This window comes from Limanda limanda, chromosome 10 (assembly GCF_963576545.1).
Source record: "Limanda limanda chromosome 10, fLimLim1.1, whole genome shotgun sequence".
NCBI lineage: Eukaryota > Metazoa > Chordata > Actinopteri > Pleuronectiformes > Pleuronectidae > Limanda > Limanda limanda.
Window position 1 is genome coordinate 25,473,736 of NC_083645.1, and position 18,099 is coordinate 25,491,834.

The following is an 18,099-nucleotide window of genomic DNA, read 5'->3' on the forward strand; positions in this document are numbered from 1 at the left end:
CGTCTTCTCTCTCTCCTCCTCCCTGGATGTAAGAGGAGCTGGAGCTGGAGCGAAGGAGAGGAGGACACCTCTGGAACCAAGAGGAACCGCTGCATGACTTTTTCCTTCTCTTGCACTTTTCCTCACGATGCTTTAGTGACTCACACCACCGGAGTAAAGGCATGGACTCAGTCTGAGGAAGCTGGACCGGCTCTCTGACCATGGCGCACGCAGGTAGGGCTTCGGGCCGGTTCCATGCGGTTCTCCTGGTGCTCTGGACCCTGTCCCAGTACTCCACCTCCAGCCAAGTCCGCACAGAGTTCCAGGTCCTGGAGGAGCAGCCCGTGGGCACCTACGTGGGCTCCATAGAGACCAAGCCCAGCTTCACGTACCGCTTCAGCGAGAACCACAAACTTTTTGCCATCAACGGCACCACGGGGGGCATCTACACCTCGTCCGTGATCGACAGGGAGGTCCTGCAGGGGGACGTGATCAACGTGGTGGTCCTGTCCAGCCAGCCCACCTACCCCACCGAGGTCCGGATAGTCGTGCTGGATATTAACGACAACTCTCCGGTGTTCCCGGACGCGTCCATCGTGGTGACCTTCAAGGAGGACGCGAGCAGCGGCCGGCAGGTGATCCTGGACACCGCCACGGACTCGGACATCGGGAGCAACGGGGTGGACCACACCACCTACCGGATCGTGGGGGGCAACGAGCAGAGGAGGTTCCGCTTGGATATTACAGTGAACCCCAGTGGAGAGGGGGCTTTCTTACACCTGGTGTCCACCGGGGGCCTGGACAGGGAGGTCACCCCCTTCTACCAGCTCCTCATCGAGGTGGAGGACAAAGGAGACCCCAAAAAGTTTGGCCACTTGCAAGTTAACGTCACCATCCAAGATATAAACGACAACCCGCCTGCGTTCGACCAGGACCAGTATCAGAGCAGTGTGTTTGAGGACGCAGCCGTGGGATCTAGTGTTCTGCAGATCACAGCTTCAGACCAGGATGAGGGAGCCAACGCTGAGATCAGGTACTTCTTAGATGAGGGGACCCCTTTCCAGATCGACCCCAAAGTTGGTACTATCACCATAAAAGAGGTTTTGGACTTTGAGAGTAAGAGAGAGTATTCCCTGACTATCCATGCGGTGGATAACGGCGTGCCGGCCCTGTCAGGCAGGACCGAGGCCACCGTTAAACTCTTAGACGTGAACGATAACGACCCTGTGGTGAAGTTTAGGTATTTTCCAACCACTTCTAAGTTTGCGTCTGTGGATGAGAACGCACAGATCGGCACAGTGGTGGCTCTGCTCACAGTTTCAGACTCAGACTCCCCCACGGCCAACGGCAACATCTCTGTTTCCATCCTAGGAGGAAACGAGCAGAGACACTTTGAGGTGCACACGTCCCCGGTGCCCAACCTGAGTCTGATCAAAGTAGCCAGCGTGTTAGACAGGGAGAGGATCTCCTCCTACAACCTCACCGTGTCTGTGTCCGACAATGGCAAACCCGTGGCCCGCTCCTCCTTCGCCAGCCTGGTCATTTTTGTGAACGATATCAACGATCACCCCCCCATATTTCAGGAAACGCTGTACAGAGTAGACATCAGTGAGGACGTTCCGAAAGGCAGCTACATTAAAGGGGTCTCGGCAACAGATGGTGACTCAGGGCAGAACGCCAACCTGCGCTACTCGCTGGTGTCTGGAAACGCTTTGGGCTGGTTCTCCATCAGCGAGAACAGCGGTCTGGTTACCAGCGCCGCTCTGCTGGATCGGGAAATAGCAGCTGAAATTGTGCTCAACATCAGTGCCAAAGACCAGGGGCTGCAGCCCAAGATCTCTTACACTAACCTGATCATCAGCGTCACTGATGTGAACGACCAAGTGCCCACGTTCACACAGAGCACGTATCACGTTTCCCTGGTGGAGCACGCCCCGGCCGGCACCGAGCTGCTGCTGCTCGCCGCCTCGGACGACGACCTCGGGGCCAACGGAACCATCCGCTTCTCCTTTGATGCGGAGACTCCCGCCGGCGTCCAGGAGCTGTTTCGCCTGGACGCCGCGTCGGGCCGATTGAGCACGGCCGTGGAGCTGGACCGGGAGGACCGGGCCTCCTTCTTCCTCCACATCCAGGCGGCAGACGCGGGCAGCCCCCCCCTGCACTCTGTAGGAAAAGTCAACATCACCCTGAGGGATATCAATGACAATAGGCCAGTCTTCTACCCGGTGCAGTACTTTGCCAACGTGAAGGAGAACGAGCCCTCGGGTTCTTATGTCACCACCGTTTCGGCCACAGATCCCGATTTGGGTCGAAACGGCACAGTCAAGTATATAATTACGGCCGGAGATGCGTCCAAATTCCGCATTAATAGCAACATGGGGAAAATTACCACTCTGGTGCCCCTGGACAGAGAAGAGAAAACTGCTTACCAGCTGCAGGTGACGGCAGCAGACGGCAGCGGCCTGCGCTCGCACACGCACGCCATCGTTACCGTGACTGTCATCGACACCCAGGACAACCCGCCGGTGTTCAGCCAGAAGGTTTACAGCTTTGTCATGTTTGAGAATGTGGGCGTGGGCACGGTCATAGGGACGGTGTCCGCCACCACCGTAGATCTGAACACAAACATTTCTTACCTGATCACCTCCGGGGACCAGCGGCGTCTGTTTGAGGTGAACGGCGCCGGTCAGATCACGGCGTCCAGTCAGGTGGACCGAGAGGAGCAGGGCTTCTATCAGCTGAAGGTCGTGGCCCGAGCCGGCGAGATCACAGGGGAGGCGTTCGTCAACATCACCGTGAAGGACCTGAACGACAACGCCCCTCGCTTCATCCACGCCGTGGAGCACGTGAGCGCGGTGGAGAACTGGAGCACGGGTCACGTGATCTTCCAGGCCAGAGCCGCCGACCCCGACGAGGGTCTGAACGGCGTGGTGGTCTACAGCCTCAAGCAAAACCCCAAAGGCCTGTTTCACATCCACGAGAAGCACGGGCTCATCACGCTGACCGGGCCGCTGGAGGTCACCACCAGCTCCTACGAGGTGGAGGTCACGGCCTCGGACTCGGGGGTGCCGCAGCACACCTCCGGCCTCGTCCTCATCGTCAGCGTCTACGACGTGAACGACAACTCGCCCGTGTTCGACCAGCTCTCCTACGAGGTCATCATCCTGGAGTCGGAGCCCGTCAACAGCCGCTTCTTCAAAGTGGCGGCCACCGACAAGGACTCGGGTCTGAACGGGGAGATCATGTACGACATCACCGGTGGAAACGTAGCCGACGTGTTTGGGATTTTTCCGGACGGACAGCTGTACATCAAGACGGAGCTGGACCGAGAGACGCAGGACCGATACAACCTGGTGGTCGTGGCCCGGGACCGAGCGGTGGAGCCGCTGAGCGCCAGCGTCAACGTCAGCGTGATCCTCGACGACGTCAACGACAACCGACCTCTCTTCAACAGCACGAATTACGTGTTTCATTTCGAGGAGGAGCAGAGGAGGGGCTCGCTGGTCGGGCGGGTGTTCACCGAGGATAAAGACTTTGGCCCGAACAGTGAGGTCAGGTACACGTTCGAGACGCCGCAGCCCAACTTCGAGCTGAACGCCATCACCGGGGAGTTGACCAGCACGCTGCAGCTGGACCGGGAGACGCTCATGAGACAAAGAGGCGCCGCCGTGTTCAGCTTCGTGGTCGTCTCGTCGGACCAGGGTCTCCCCAAGCCCCTCAGGGACCAGGCCAAAGTGCAGGTTTACATTCAAGACATCAACGACAACCCGCCGAAATTCACCAAAGACATTTACCAGGCCTCCATCTCCGAGTCGGCTCAGAACTTGACCCAGCTGCTCCGGGCCTCCGCCTCCGACGTGGACGAGAACAAGAACGGCTTGGTGCGTTACCAGGTCGCCGAGGGCAACGAGGAGGGGCAGTTCACTATTGACGGCAGCTCCGGCCAGGTCACGTTAGTGGGAAAGCTGGATTATGAATCTACATCCTCCTATTCTTTGAAAATCATAGCTGTGGACGCCGGAGCCGTGCCGCTGTCCTCCTCCTGCCTGCTGAGCATCAGCATCCTGGACGAGAACGACAACTCGCCCTCCTTCCCCAAGTCCTCCCTGTCCGTGGACGTCCTGGAGAACATGAGGATCGGCGAGCTGGTGGCGTCGGTGACCGCCACGGATTCAGACTCGGGTCCGAACGCGGACATCACGTACAGCATCACGGCCACGAACAACCACGGCACCTTCAGCATCAGCCCCAACACCGGCAGCATCTTCCTGGTGAAGAAGCTGGATTATGAGACTCAGTCGTTCTACAAACTCAACATCACGGCGAAGGACAACGGCCGACCCCCCCGCTCCTCATCCATCCCGGTGGTCATTCACGTCAGGGATTTCAACGACAACCCCCCCATATTCACACCCGGGGACATTTTCAAGTCCATCGCCGAGAATCTGCCCATCTCGGCCTCGGTCATGACCATCACGGCCCACGACACCGACGCCGACATCAACGGCGAGCTGGAGTACTCCATCGTGCAGCAGATTCCTCGGGGGGGCCACTTCACCATCGACCCGAGCTCCGGCCTCATCTACACCAACAGGGAGATCGACAGGGAGTTCTCCAACCTGTTCGAGCTGACGGTGAAGGCCACGGACCAGGCGGTGCCGGCCGAGTTCCGCCGCTTCGCCCTGAAGAACGTCACCATCTGGGTCACGGACCAGAACGATAACGTTCCCAGCTTCCTGTCCCAGAACGCCCTCGTGGCCGAGCCCAACATCGTCATCGGCTCCATCCTGACCACCGTGGTGGCCTTCGACCCGGACGACGGGGCGAACGGCGAAGTGGAGTACGAGCTTCTGGAAGGCGACTCGGACACGTTCATCATGGACCGGTACAGCGGCGACATCCGCCTGGCGTCCCAGCTGGTGCCGTCCCGCCTCATGTACACCCTCGCCGTGTCGGCCACCGACCACGGCTCGGACCGCAAGGCCTCCAGGACTGAGCTGACCATCCTCCTCCAGGGGATGGACGGCCCGGTGTTCTCGCAGCCCAAGTACATCACCATCCTGAAGGAGGGCCAGCCGGCGGGCACCAGCGTCATCTCCCTGGACGCCTCCAGCCCGCGCGGCTCGGCCAGCAAAGTGGAGTACTTCATCGTGGCGGTGCGCAGCGGCGGGAAAGCCGTGGGGCGCCTTTTCACCATCGGCCGCAACACTGGAGTGATACAGACGGCGGCGGAGCTGGACCGGGAGAAGGGCTCCGACCTCTACCTGGTGGACGTGTACGCCATCGAGACGGACGCCAGCCAGCCCCGGACGCAGCGTGCTGAGGTGAGTGACCTGCTGACCTTTTCTCTCTCTCTTCAGGAACTGGAACGCCACCTCTCATATGCACTGTTGTTTTCTAGTTGATCTGTTTTGGCTTTTGCAGGAAACATTTGAATGAAATAGATGTAATGAGATCAAGGTTTTGATTTGGAGAATAACAGGGTTTGAAACTCACACACAGAGAAAGAAATATCAGAGCCACCTCTTGGATTCGTCTGCTCATGAATTAAATTCCTCCTCTGCGTTTTATTAAATCCTAATTTTCTTGGACGGGAGCAGGGAGGCCTTGTTCTTTGGCACCGTGACTTTATTATTCCCATGTCCAGAATCAGACGAGCCGTAACTCTTCATCTCTAACGTGCCTCCTCTAATATGTGAGCGGTCTGGGGAAGAAGGGAAACGAGTGTTGCACGAGCTCCTCTCGTTCTCTCGTGAGCAGAAACCTTCTTATCAGTGAAAAAGAAAAGAAAAAGAAAAGCGACCTCATTTTAATTTCCTCCCCTCCGTAGACATGAATCACTCAAGGCTGCTGTTTCAGGTTCAAAGCCCTCGGAGGTTTTTCCCTCAGTGGCTCAAGTAAAAAATGAAAAAAAGAGAGTAATTCAAAAGGCCGTCCGGTGCAGGGCTTGCATCATCAGCGCCAGTATTACCCTGAGCCTTTGAGCCCGGGGGCTGTTTTGGCACTCGGGTGGTCCTGAGGTACCTTCATACCACCAGCAGCGGCTCCACAGGCAATAAGTGACCATTAAAATTGGGTGACCTCTTAAGACGCTGTGAAAAGACGCTGAGGGCAGAGAGAGGGAAACTCCAGCCGCCCACGGAGGTTGCATTATGTGATGCACCTTTTGAAAGATATTTAAATCATCTGAGGCCGGGTGGTTCGGGCTTAACCACCGGCCAAATGAAAAACATGTGATTCTATATATATATATGTTTTGGAATTTTTCAACCACGACTAGAAATGCCGTGTTATTACAGGCACACACTTCGAACTATGAATTCAGAGCAAAAACAAAAAGGTGTGACCTTCCCTCTCCTCCTCAGATGTTTTGTGTTACCGCTCCTTAAATGTGAAATCACGAGACAGCTGAAGATCAGTGGGATTCCTGTGACAGTTCTCACTGATGCCTTTTCCTCCACGCCACATATTGAACCTGAAATCCAACCCAGCGATCTGTTATTCAGGGACACACTCGCATATTATTGAAATCAAGGATTACTTGGCAAAACCGTGTTAGCTAAGTTAACTTAAAAGTTTGCTCGGGGGGGGGGCCCAAGTGGGAATATCAAGTGTTCTCTCACTCTGCCTGCAGCCAAAGATGGCAATCTGCTTTCCTGCAGACTCCACGGTCGGACTAATGAGAGAGTGGAACGCTGCTCGTAGCTGCTCCGGGTTCCAGAGCTGCAGACTCCGGATTGGTTTCATGCTCATGAGTCTGAACTTTCTCACCCCGGAGGAGAGATGGCTTCACCGGCCCACCTGGCTGCAGGAGCCGCTCTCTCCACTCGGAGACGCGTGAGAGTGAAAACCTGGAAGGAGGATAAATGAGCTTCCACATTTAGAAATGCAGCCCGGCTCTCACTTATTCGTGCTCTCGGCTCCTCCTGTGTTAGAGGAGCCTCAAAGCGCTCACTGGTACAATAGTGTAAACCTCCAGACTTAGACTAATGTTTTTCCAGTTCACTGTTTACACACCGTGTACCCGGTAGCAACTGGGGGATCGTTTCCCTCCCCGGGGTTGTGACCCTTTCACATTCTCCATTTCCCATTCTCCCCCATTGATTGGATGCATAAGGGAGAGCTGGTATTTTCCCTTCCCCTCCGCTTTGCACCATGTGTGATGTGTTTTTTTTGGGGAAACAAAGAGAATTTGGCTGGACATGCTTTATCGAAGGGGGTGATCTCAAACAACTCTTTGCTGTGGAGAGGAGAGGATTCTGGGATACGTGCTGATCTTGGAGGTATCTCTGATTGCTGCTGAGATCATTTTGTGTCACATCTGGGGGATGGATGAGGTGTGATGTGCAGCGGGGGGGTTCCTGCAGCAGCTTATTGGAAGTTAGACGATGGTATCTGGGTGTTTTTACTTCAGAAGCTTCCTCGGAGCTGTTTGCAATGACTTCATTACCCAAGAATCTCTCTGAGAAACTGCCTGTGGGGGAAAGATGCAGTAAAAAAACAATTCCTGGCAACAGATTCCTGCATTGTTGATAAAATCCAGAGTTTAACGGAGGATGTTTTTCATTTCACGTCATGTTTTGATTCGTCACTTCCTGTTTTGTCCGCTGCTAAATACCTCACGCTGAACGGCAGACGTCTCTGTGACAGCAGGTGTCTCCAGGCCTGCGTCATATTTGGATGTTTCCTCTGTTAAAGGGAAAGTTTCTGCTCTGTGTTATTATTTCATACGCTAATTTTTCAACATGCAGCTTCATCTTCAATTTGAAACGTTGAATGAACAAGTGTAAAGTTTCCAGTTTAATCTGCATCTTTACTCTCAGTGGACTCAGGAAATGAATATAGTTTGAAAGTTGTAGTCATATGTATCACAAGTTTGATCCTCCCATCACTGAGACTCTATTGAAAATAATAACCTTGTCTTTTTATTTCATTTTATCACTTTGGATTTGAATTTCATTTCTAATATGTTTGTTGCTCATGTTATCAACTTTTAATTTGTATGATTCACAAAAACACTGCAAAACTTTTCACTTTACATTTTTACATTTTTGCTTCTATACATACAAAGATTTTCCTTGAGAAGAAAAGGCCAGAATGATAAAGACATCACAGAGATGAGATCCCTGTCACGTCAGCTGTCTCTGTTTCTCTTCTTCTCTGCTCTCACCCTTCATCCTCCCCCTCCTCCTCCTCCTCTTCCACCCCCTCTTCCTCCCCCTCCTCTTCCTCCTCCTCCTCCTCCTCCTCCTCCTCCTCCTCCTCCTCCTCCTCCTCCTCCTCCTCATACTCAAACGAACTTCTACAACTGTTTTCTCAACAGAGAAAGCGTTTTCTTGTTTTTCCTTTTCTTTCGTCCCTCAAGTGCCACATCAGTCCTTGCCCCCCCCCCCACACCCCCTCCTCCTGCAGAGCATTGTTCTCCTCTGAAAGTAAACACACAGTCCCAGCGCTCAACGGGACCTTCCTTTGTTTTGCCTTCGCAGATAAAGTGTTGCGCCGGCCCGACCGCAGTTCGGGAGACTTTTTGTTGTTTCTTGGTCTGTGCCAGCGTCTTGCCTCGGCAGGTTTAGGAGTGTGTGTGGATGCCCCCCCGTCAGCCGGCGGAGCTGTGTGGACTCGTGAGATTGAGCAAAGAAAAGCATGTTTTTTGGGAGGGTTCTGGACGTGTCAGACGCTGTTATTGGGAGTTGTGGGAATGAAGGAAGAGGAGTGGTGGAGGTGCCAGAACAGGGGTAGTAGCCAGGGAACATGGGGAGGAGGAGGAGGAGGAGGAGGAGGAGGAGGAGGAGGAGGAGGAGGAGGAGGAGGCCAGGGCTGCAGATCACGTCCTGAGGAGGTGGCAGCACATCACAGTCGGATGAGTCAGATGTAGAAATGAGTGTTGATCTCCGTTGCCGCGGATACTCTAATCTCCGTCACATCCATCCTCCTCTTCCATCCATCCTCGGTGTCTTTGGGCAGATGTTTGTGTCTCCCTCTGTGTGTTGTGTATCCGTCTGATTCATGAAAACAAAACTTCAAAGTCTCTTTACTCCTCTGTGTGACACTCGCTGCCTCCTTTCTCTTCCTCCGTGTCTCGGCGATGCTGGAACTCCTCCAACTTGAACCTGGGAGTGAAAATGTGATGAGTCAGCACATCCGAGGCGGCGTTGTTGTGCCTGTAGAGGACAAAATGAAATATAAAACCTGTGAATCCATCCAGGGGAGGAGAAGGTCACGTATGTCCGGGCGATAGGATACGGATGCTGGTGTTTCTTTGTGTATCTTTGGGAGAAGAACTCTGATGAGTGCAGTTTTTCCAGAGAAAGGTCGAACACTGTTTGGCTTTAAAATCTATTTCAATCATAAACAAGCTTCAAATTAAATCTCCACACTCTGCAGAATTTTACAAGAGCTGGCCGAGGAGCGATGCAGAACCAACTGCATCCGCCTGTGTTGTAATTCATGGTCTAATTGCAATATTTTGCATTACGTCATTTCTCGTGCACATGTCCCGGTCGTAACCAGTGTCGTAATTCATGCTGTAATCTGCCTCGACACGCCGCTTTGCAATGGTCATCGTGGAGGTGACGCATCTGCCGGGGGTCGTCCTGGTAGGTGGTCGCTGGGAGGTGGTCGCTGGGGGGGGGGGGACCTGCGGCTGAGCCGGTGCTGTGGAGAGCCGGGTTCTGTCCCAGCGCTTTATGAGACAATCGCCATAAAAGTTGGGTAAACATTCGGTCCTGCGTAGATTCAATGTGAGAAGAACGCTGCCAGAAAACCACACAAACGTGCACAAACACACACACACACACACACACGCACACACATTAACACACTGACCACAAGTTCAAATTCCTTGTCAAATGCAGGGAAATGTTAAATTCAGATCCATTTATGTTATTATGATTATGCTTCTGTCAATTAAGATCATTGGACATTGTGATTTCTATTCTTCTGATTCAAACTGAGTTTTAATGAAGTCAGAAGTTTTTGTCGGTTTTGTTCATGTTTGTTTTCTCCCACTTAAGTTGTGGTCGAGCGTGTCTTGGTTCTGAAAGTTGTTTTTTGAGTGTTGAGCTCTTACGGCTTCTCGGCAGCTCGTCAGACCACATTAGTTGAATATTAACGTGTTGGTGCTTTGTGCTTTTCTACGAAGCCTGTAAAACACTGCGGTCTTTTCACCGCATCCGACGTGGTTCTCATCAGAAGGAAGCGGCGACTGGCACGGTGCACGTTCGACCACCTCGTGGCTCCGGGGTCACGGCCGGGGTCATATTGTTGTGCCGTGCCGTGTTCTGTAAAGTTCAGCCAAGTGTCATAGGAATGAAGGAGCAACACCAACTTTCTCTTTTTTGGCCACGAGCCACAGACGCTGTGAATTCCCACAATTCACCAGTCACTTTCAATATTTTACCGATGGAGACGCTGCATTAATAAGCAGATAATAATGTGCAAAGATAGGGCTGGGAAATAAAGAATATCAATAAATATTTCAGTATAATTGTATATAGTACATAATTATATTGCTATATTGCTCATAAAAAAGAGTTTAATACCACAATCTTCACTCAGGAGCAAAAAATAAGTTATATTGTGACATTTATCATGATGATTATCGATATCAAATTATTTTATCTTTATATTATTTACGGGTCATATCCTCCAGGCCTATGTAAAAACAAAAATTCTGTTAGATTAGTCATGACCAAGGTGAGAAGTTTGTCAACACAACTTTAATACAACACCTGATTCATTGTTGTGATTCTGCTGCTGGTTGTGAGATATTTAAGGAAATGTTTTGGAGCTTAAGTCTTTTTTGGAGCTGCTCTACATCTATATCAGTGGTTTGACTTTTTATTTAATTTGAAAAGTCATGTATCTGAATTTATGGTCTTTGGACTTTGAGTTTACTATTTCCTGCTTTATTTTGAAATCACTTACCTTCACTTCCTGCCTCTGTACTGGGATACGTTCAATCTCTGCTCTGGTTTCTGGGATCTGTAGTTTTTGGCAGAGCAGGCCCTTCTCTCTTGTTTTGTGGGCGTGACAGATCTCTGTATATAATGTATATTTTAAACAGGATGAGTTTTTCTGCTGCTGCTCAGCTTTTCCATCAAATTACTTTCTCTGCTGCCACAGCTGCAAAGCTTCCGAATCCCAAACCTTGTTTAGGTTTGAATAAACTTGGAGCAACGTGTCGTCTGAGCTGAACGCAGCCCTGTGATTAGAGGCTCCGCCCTCATGTGGTTCACCTGTGACCACTGAGCTGCTCTCCTGCTGTCATGTGACTCATCACATCTCTTTGATGCTGATGCTTTTGGGAGTTTGGAGTTTTAGTTTGTCACTTTCCTTCATTTCTTCATTTCACACGTCACAGCTGCTCTGAGAGTCAGTGATAAACATCACAGATGATGGTGGACGCTGGTTCCCAATATTCCCAATATAGAGTATTTCTGATAATTCACAAGAAAAACAGGGAAATATTTAATTTAATCATGAGAAATTAACGTTTATCTGCTGTGGCTGAATCAATATACAAGTTTTTATCCTGTTAAACATCGACTGACTTCAAATTTCTCATTGCTCTTGTTTTAAGAAAGAAGTGGCGTCTTAAAAACATGAATTTCCCCAAAGGCAAAAGTTTTTAAATGTTTAAAAAACAGGATTCTATCGAGGATTCTTCTTCATGAAATAGTGTAAAGTTGATTAAGATGAGGAGCTTTGTGATTAAATATTAAATGAATAAGATCATGTTTCTAAACCAGGTTCAGTTCCAGCTTTAGTCACATTTCGGTCGGTGCAGTTCTTAGGTTTGATTCCCGGCTGTGGAGTAACTCTTACTAACAGATTTGTTAGATTTAAGTCAAAGTAAACCAAAGTCGAAATCCTGTAAATTACCTCGGGATCGTTTTAACTTTGTCGCACTCATGCTTTTTCGTCTCTTGTGGCAAAGTGAATTGTCCAGTTGTGGTGACTCCGCCCTGCTGCTTCTCTAAACAGGTTGAAACTCCAATTTATTTACACTCTCTATTCTTGAACTCGGTCTGCCGCTAAGTTGTGTTTATAACGGGAACTTACATGAGTATTAAAGGAGGAACTCTTTCACCTCTGAGCTTCACTGTCCCCAAAACTTTTAAACCTTTTTCTTTTGGGCCCCTTTGTTATTTTTGATAATGAAAGAAGCTGTTTAAGCTTTGCAGAGTTTTGCATCTTTGCGTTTGTTTTCACGTCATTTCTCTCGTTCTGTGACTTTGATTGACACGCCTCACTTTAGGGCGGGTCTTTCTCGGACGTGATCAAACTCGGAGCCGCTCGCCGTTTTGTAGCGCGAAGGAGGGGAGGAGGGAGGGATTTCTTCAAGTGCAATCAGAGCGGTCCGTCAGAAGCTGTGATCTGAAGTTTCCAAGTTTTCCAGTCACCCGACCACAGCCGGGTTGATTGTGTAGCGCTGAGCGATCAGGTGATTGTACGGGGGGGGGGGGGGGCGGGATCTTTGACCACATCCCCTCCAGGTTTCCTCCAGCGCTCTCTCTCCTCTGCAGAGCTCCGACTGGGAAGGGACCGTCAGATATGACCGAGTGTGTCCAGCTTATAGGGAAAAAATAATGTTCCACTACTTTCCCTTGTAAAACAAAGGGAGTTGGAGCGATAGAGAGAGAGAGAGAGAGAGAGAGAGAGAGATAGAGAGAGAGAGCGAGAGAGCGGAGGGTTGATGTTGGCCCCGGCTCCTCGGCTGTAATAATGGATCCCAGCTTCAGAATGATTTGTTCTTCCACGTGACTTTGCATCAACAAACTCCTCAAACACATCCACATGCAGAGACGCACATTTCCAATTGTTGTTCCTCTGACATCACCGTGGTGCCGCGTCGACCTGTCCCCGAAACAAACAAACCGGAGAGAGAGAGAGAGAGAGAGAGAGAGAGAGCTTGCTCGCCCTTCCCGCCGGCCGTCCATCACCGGGCACCTTCCAGAGCGACATTTAGTGCGGCCGCAGATCCTCCCTCCCCCTGGGACATCAAACGAGAAGGAGAGAGGGGTTGTGTGTTTCTGCTTCGTATGCACTGTTCTCACGTACACACACACACGCACACACACACACCTCATCTCCCCCCCCCGACCCCCACCCCCACCCGCCAGCCTGTGGTAAGACAAGCGACCCCGGGCAGGAAGGGGTATCTCCCACAGCTCGGACAGATAATTTAGGAGCTGGATGGGAGATGGTGGGAGGAAGAAGAGGGAGGAAAGAGAGGGAGGAAAGAGAGAGAGGGGGGGGGGTCGGCGATGAGGTCTGAGCGAGGGAGAGCCGGAGTGGAGGCTTTAGTGTCAGAGACAAGAGACAAGCAAAGATAGACTGGCACCAGAGAGCCAGAGCCGCTGTTATTGTTATCTCCCCTCTTATTTTATGAGTTTTCCATCAGGAAGATCCTCTGCAGCTCCTGCTCTTCCATGAGCCGCTCACCCCCACCCCACCCACCCCCCACTCTGTTACCAGGTTAACCCCGTTGTGAGTTAACAGTGGAACTTGTTCTTTTTAAAAATGTTTTCAAACTTTGTTGTTGCGATTATTACTTTTCAAGCTCGGAAAGAACTGGTCCGGCCGTGCAGGTCCTCACTCAGGAAACACAAAAAGCCAAAACCGCAGTCGATCAGCAGCTGGTTTTGATTTTTGAGTATTGAAAGATTTCGGGCTCTGAAAATGTCCCAGCGTGACTTGACTTTCCGGTATTTAATCTGGATGCTAGTTGTTAGGTTTTTGAAAGTGTCAGTGGTGAATCTGTTCCTGCTCCTCTTGTGACAGCTTGTTGGACGCCGAGGATCCTCTGACCTACATCCTGGGATTTGATGGGTTTTCTCAGCTGATTTCTAATATTTGTGGCTTTTTGTTTTCCAATCATTTCTCTGTAAAGTCATCTTGTGCCGTTATTTGCTCTTAAAAACCCTGTTGACTCAGCAGAGGACGACTTATTCCAATGTGATCATAGCTGCTTTCACACGCACCGATTATTTTCCTGAAATATTCCAGAGGGGAAGTTTGTGAGGAACACAATCTCCTGCAAGGCAAACTCTGGGGAAAAGTTACAAGTTTCCCATCTAATGCAATGTTATAGAAGGATTTGAATGAAGAGCTGGAACAGGTGATATATAAATGTATATATACTCATCTACACTAAACTCCAGCATATACACCAAAGGTTTGAATCCCTTTTTTACAACTTAAAAACGTCCTTGGGGGAAATAAAAAGGAGAAACCAGAGCTCGAGTGGTTAAAGGATCAGTTCACCATAAGAAACAATATTTTCTCATGTTCCTCTGGGTGCACTTATAAAGACATTTTTTGGTTTATTCCTCTGCATTATGATATATCATCGGATCCCGTACAATGGAGGCTGCGAAACAGGCCAAATAAAACAAGCTGTGCATCACTTGCTTTATGTATTTGTTGAGGATTTAGGTGAAACTCCCTCCTAAGCTGTTGCTGAACAGACAGGTGCTTCTCATCAGGTGTTGACGGCTGTGACGCATCTTACAAAGCCTCAGAAAACCAGCGCACGAGCCCCCCCCCCCAGCCTCATTTAAATTGGCCGCACACATCCTCCTCCCATGGGTCGTCTTTATACCGTGGTGGTCGGAGCACGTAGCCCGGTGGAACGCTCCCGGGGGGAGGAGCTCGTGGTCCCCGAGACAATAAGGGCCGAGCGCGAGCCGCACTTTGGGGGATTATTATCTCATTCAGGGAGATTCCTGGAGCCCCGTGTTGGCACCGGGCTCCTCTGTTTCCAAGGCAATAATCCGAAAGTATTTTTTTGGTTTCTTCTGTGAAAATATCATCAAGTCTCCTTGCAACATCCCCCCCCCTCTCTCTCGCTCTCTGTGTATGCTCGGTTCTGCGTGGCAGCGAGCGGAGCCCGGCCCCTCGGAAGGCAAACACAAACAGAGTGTTTACACGAATCTCCCAACAACTGATCCGCTGTCAGAAACACAGAGCAGAGAGAAGTCCTGGCTCCGGATAGCAAACCACTCTGGTGAGCGCGGCCTTCCTCTCCCCTCCTTCGCTCGCTCGGGCCGGTTTAATTGGAAGCAGCTGCCGGAGCGATCTGGGCAGTGAAGTGCGGCTCGGGTCCACGTGACCCAGGCTCCCGCTCGGGATCCGGAGTACCTGAGCTGCCCGGCTTGGCTCCGTTGTCAGACAAAAGTTATGTTTTTATTAAAGTTGGTGATACGTCAAGCTGCAAGCGAAAGGAAAGTCTGACTCTTTGAGCTCTTAAATGGCAGAAGAGAAAGCGGCTGCTCTGGTTTCGATTACACTCGTCCACAACGTGCTGTTTCTTACTCTTTTTTGTGTGTGTTTTGTTCCTGAAGCCGCTGAGATTCCTCCACACAGCCGGGTGATGTGGCCTGATCTCAGCCTCCATTGTGCTGCGATGTCGAGGTGTAATTTCACAAAGTGTTGTCCTCGCAGTGGACTCCACGGTCTGTGCTTTCATACCCAGAGCTATTTCCACTTTGTATGCATTGTTTGTGTACGTGTGTGTGTGTGTGTCTGTGTGTGTGTGTGCGTGCCTGCTCACATGCTTGCCTTCCTATAACAGCACATGCCTTCAGACTTAAACAGCACCACTCCTGCATTCTTTTTTTTTTTTTGCACAATCCAACAAATCTTGGCGCCCTCTCCTCATTTCATATTCTCCTGCCTGGCGCCTCTGGCTCTGACACGTAGCTCAGCGAGAGGAGGAATAAAAAAAAACAACCCACTGAAAAATGAATCATCCCAAACTTTGTCTAAACTTGGCTGTTGTGGTCGGACAGACGGATCGGTATGACGTGGCCGTGCTCTCATGGTTCCACACGCAGGGTGAGCAGATATATATCGTTGACGGGTCGTTATCTGCTTGAATCAGGACGATCACTTACACCAGTGGTTCCCAAACGAGGGGTCGTGACCCCCGGGAGGGTCGCAGGACTCACCGATACCTCTGTGACATCACAATAATGAGCTTTTAAGATATTAGAGGATTGGCCTGTTCTGTTTTTTAGTGTTTCCTGTTAATTGTCTACACTGTGGAGGGACATCATATTCTAATTTGTGCATCATCAGCTTCTACGCTGCTATACTAAAGAAGTAATTAGCGGGTGTTATGTTTCCATCACTGGAACCAATTAAAAACCTTTGTCTATCAGTATCCAAATAGTGATGCATTGTGGGAAGTGTCATGTTTTTAGAAGTATCACTCGGTATTTACAACTTTCTCAAAAAAGTTGCACAAAATCCTGAAAGCAACTCAAACTTTACTAAACCCTTTGCTGTATATTGAATTCTACTCTTATTTCAAGTTTTATTATTACTTTATTAAATCAGCAACTGTACAGAATTAATCAAATTATAACCGAGAGAGAAAGAGGGAGCAGGAGAAGAGAAGCTTTCGTGTGTGAGTAAGGAAATAGATCTGTCTGTGGATAGTGTGTCTGTGGATTGTATGTCTTTGTGTGTGTGTGTGTGTGTGTGTCTGTGTGTGTGTGTGCGTCTTCCCCCTCAAAACCGCCGCCGCCCTCAGTCACGCCAGCGAGCTCGGCGCTAATCCCTCCACTCGCAGACTCACACACGAGGCTTCACGCCACTTGATGCATGTGTTGTGATAATGAGTGAGGGATCCACTGGAGAGCAACACACTCTCAGGACTCTTCCCACTGGATCACGTGACCTTTGACCCCCACTTGGCAGCACTTGAGCGGAAGCGCTGCCTCTCGTCTTGGCAGCCGAACAACCGGCTTTATGTGTGTCAGTGAGTTTGTGTGTCGACTCCTCTTTTAGAAGCCCGCGATTGTGTTTCATCACGGGCGGATCAATGTTTGTGCGTACAGTGTGTGAGCACGTTGACATGTTGTGGCGCGGCGGACTGACGGCCCCCCCCCCGAGCGTGAACTCCGCTTGCTTCCTTTCTCCCGGTGACGTCTGACAAGGCCGAGGCGCTGTTGGTAATGATGTGGTTATTACTTCCCATCATGCATCGCTGCAGGCCGGGCCGTAAAAACAGTGCGGTGTCGTCTCTTTGTCCCTCGCCCGGCCGCCAGCGGGGGGGCCGGCGCTCTGCGGCTCTGTTCATGAAGCGTTCAGACTCTCACTGTCACACCTTCATCACTTTGTCCTCTCAGAGATTAACATATTATTGAGTTTTACCGGACTGTGATACTTTTTAATGTGTATTTTCATATTTATTTAATGTCGTACATTAAAAACCTTTGTCTATCAGTATCCAAACAGTGATGCATTGTGGGAAGTGTCATGTTTTAGAAGTATCACTCGGTAGCTACAACTTTCTCAAAAAAGTTGCACAAAGTGTAGATTCATTTCATATCTACGAATTCATTCTACATTCGCAGATATCAGTTCTCTGATTGTTTTAAAATCAAGGTCCATGAATTGTTCTGTAGGAAAATGGTAAATATATTGGAAAACGCCCATTTTGCATGTAAAAAATGTAGATTTTTTTGTAAAAATGGAATAGATTACTCCTTGACACTTACTTCATCCTTGTACCAAGTTTCTTTGAAATCCCTCCAGTGGTTTTTGTGATACTTTTTAATGTGTATTTTCAAATGTATTTAATGTCGTACATTCGTAGATATCAGATCCCTGAATGTTTTAAAATCAAGGAAAATGGTAAATGTATTGGAAAACGCCCATTTTGCATGTTTAAGATGTTTTTAAATTCAATAGATTCTTCCTTGACCCTTACTTCATCCTTGTACCAAGTTTCGTTGAAATCCGTCCAGCGGTTTTTGTGTGGTTGTACTTACAAACAAACAGACCCGGGGGTGAAAACATAACCTCCTCCGGGAAGGTGAAGAAAGCAAAACTTGTTTTCCAATAACCCTCCGATACAGAATGGAAACAATTACACAAGAATAATAAAGGATAATGATGAAAAAACAATGCGAACAAAATACCCAAACACAACATAATTTACGGCTAATGCTAATGAGCTATAAAAGTCATTGCTTCCAGCTGTGTGTTGAGGTTTTGAGCTCAGAAAACAAAGGATCCGATGATCTTCAAAGATCCGATCGATGGTCGTCATCGATCACGTGACCGATGAAGCCACGGAGAATTATCACCGAACCTCCACGCTTCCTC

At 49.9% G+C, this 18,099-nt stretch overlaps 1 protein-coding gene across 1 annotated transcript in view; it reads left to right on the plus strand.

Annotated features, from left to right (window-relative positions):
- Positions 1-200: 200 nt before the first annotated feature.
- The window catches only part of fat4 (FAT atypical cadherin 4), a 114,093-nt gene continuing 96,194 nt past the window's right edge, over positions 201-18,099 (plus strand). The window contains exon 1 of the mRNA XM_061079828.1: positions 201-5,303. Within this exon, the coding sequence (XP_060935811.1) occupies positions 201-5,303 (5,103 nt within the window). The remainder of the gene's footprint in view (positions 5,304-18,099) is intronic.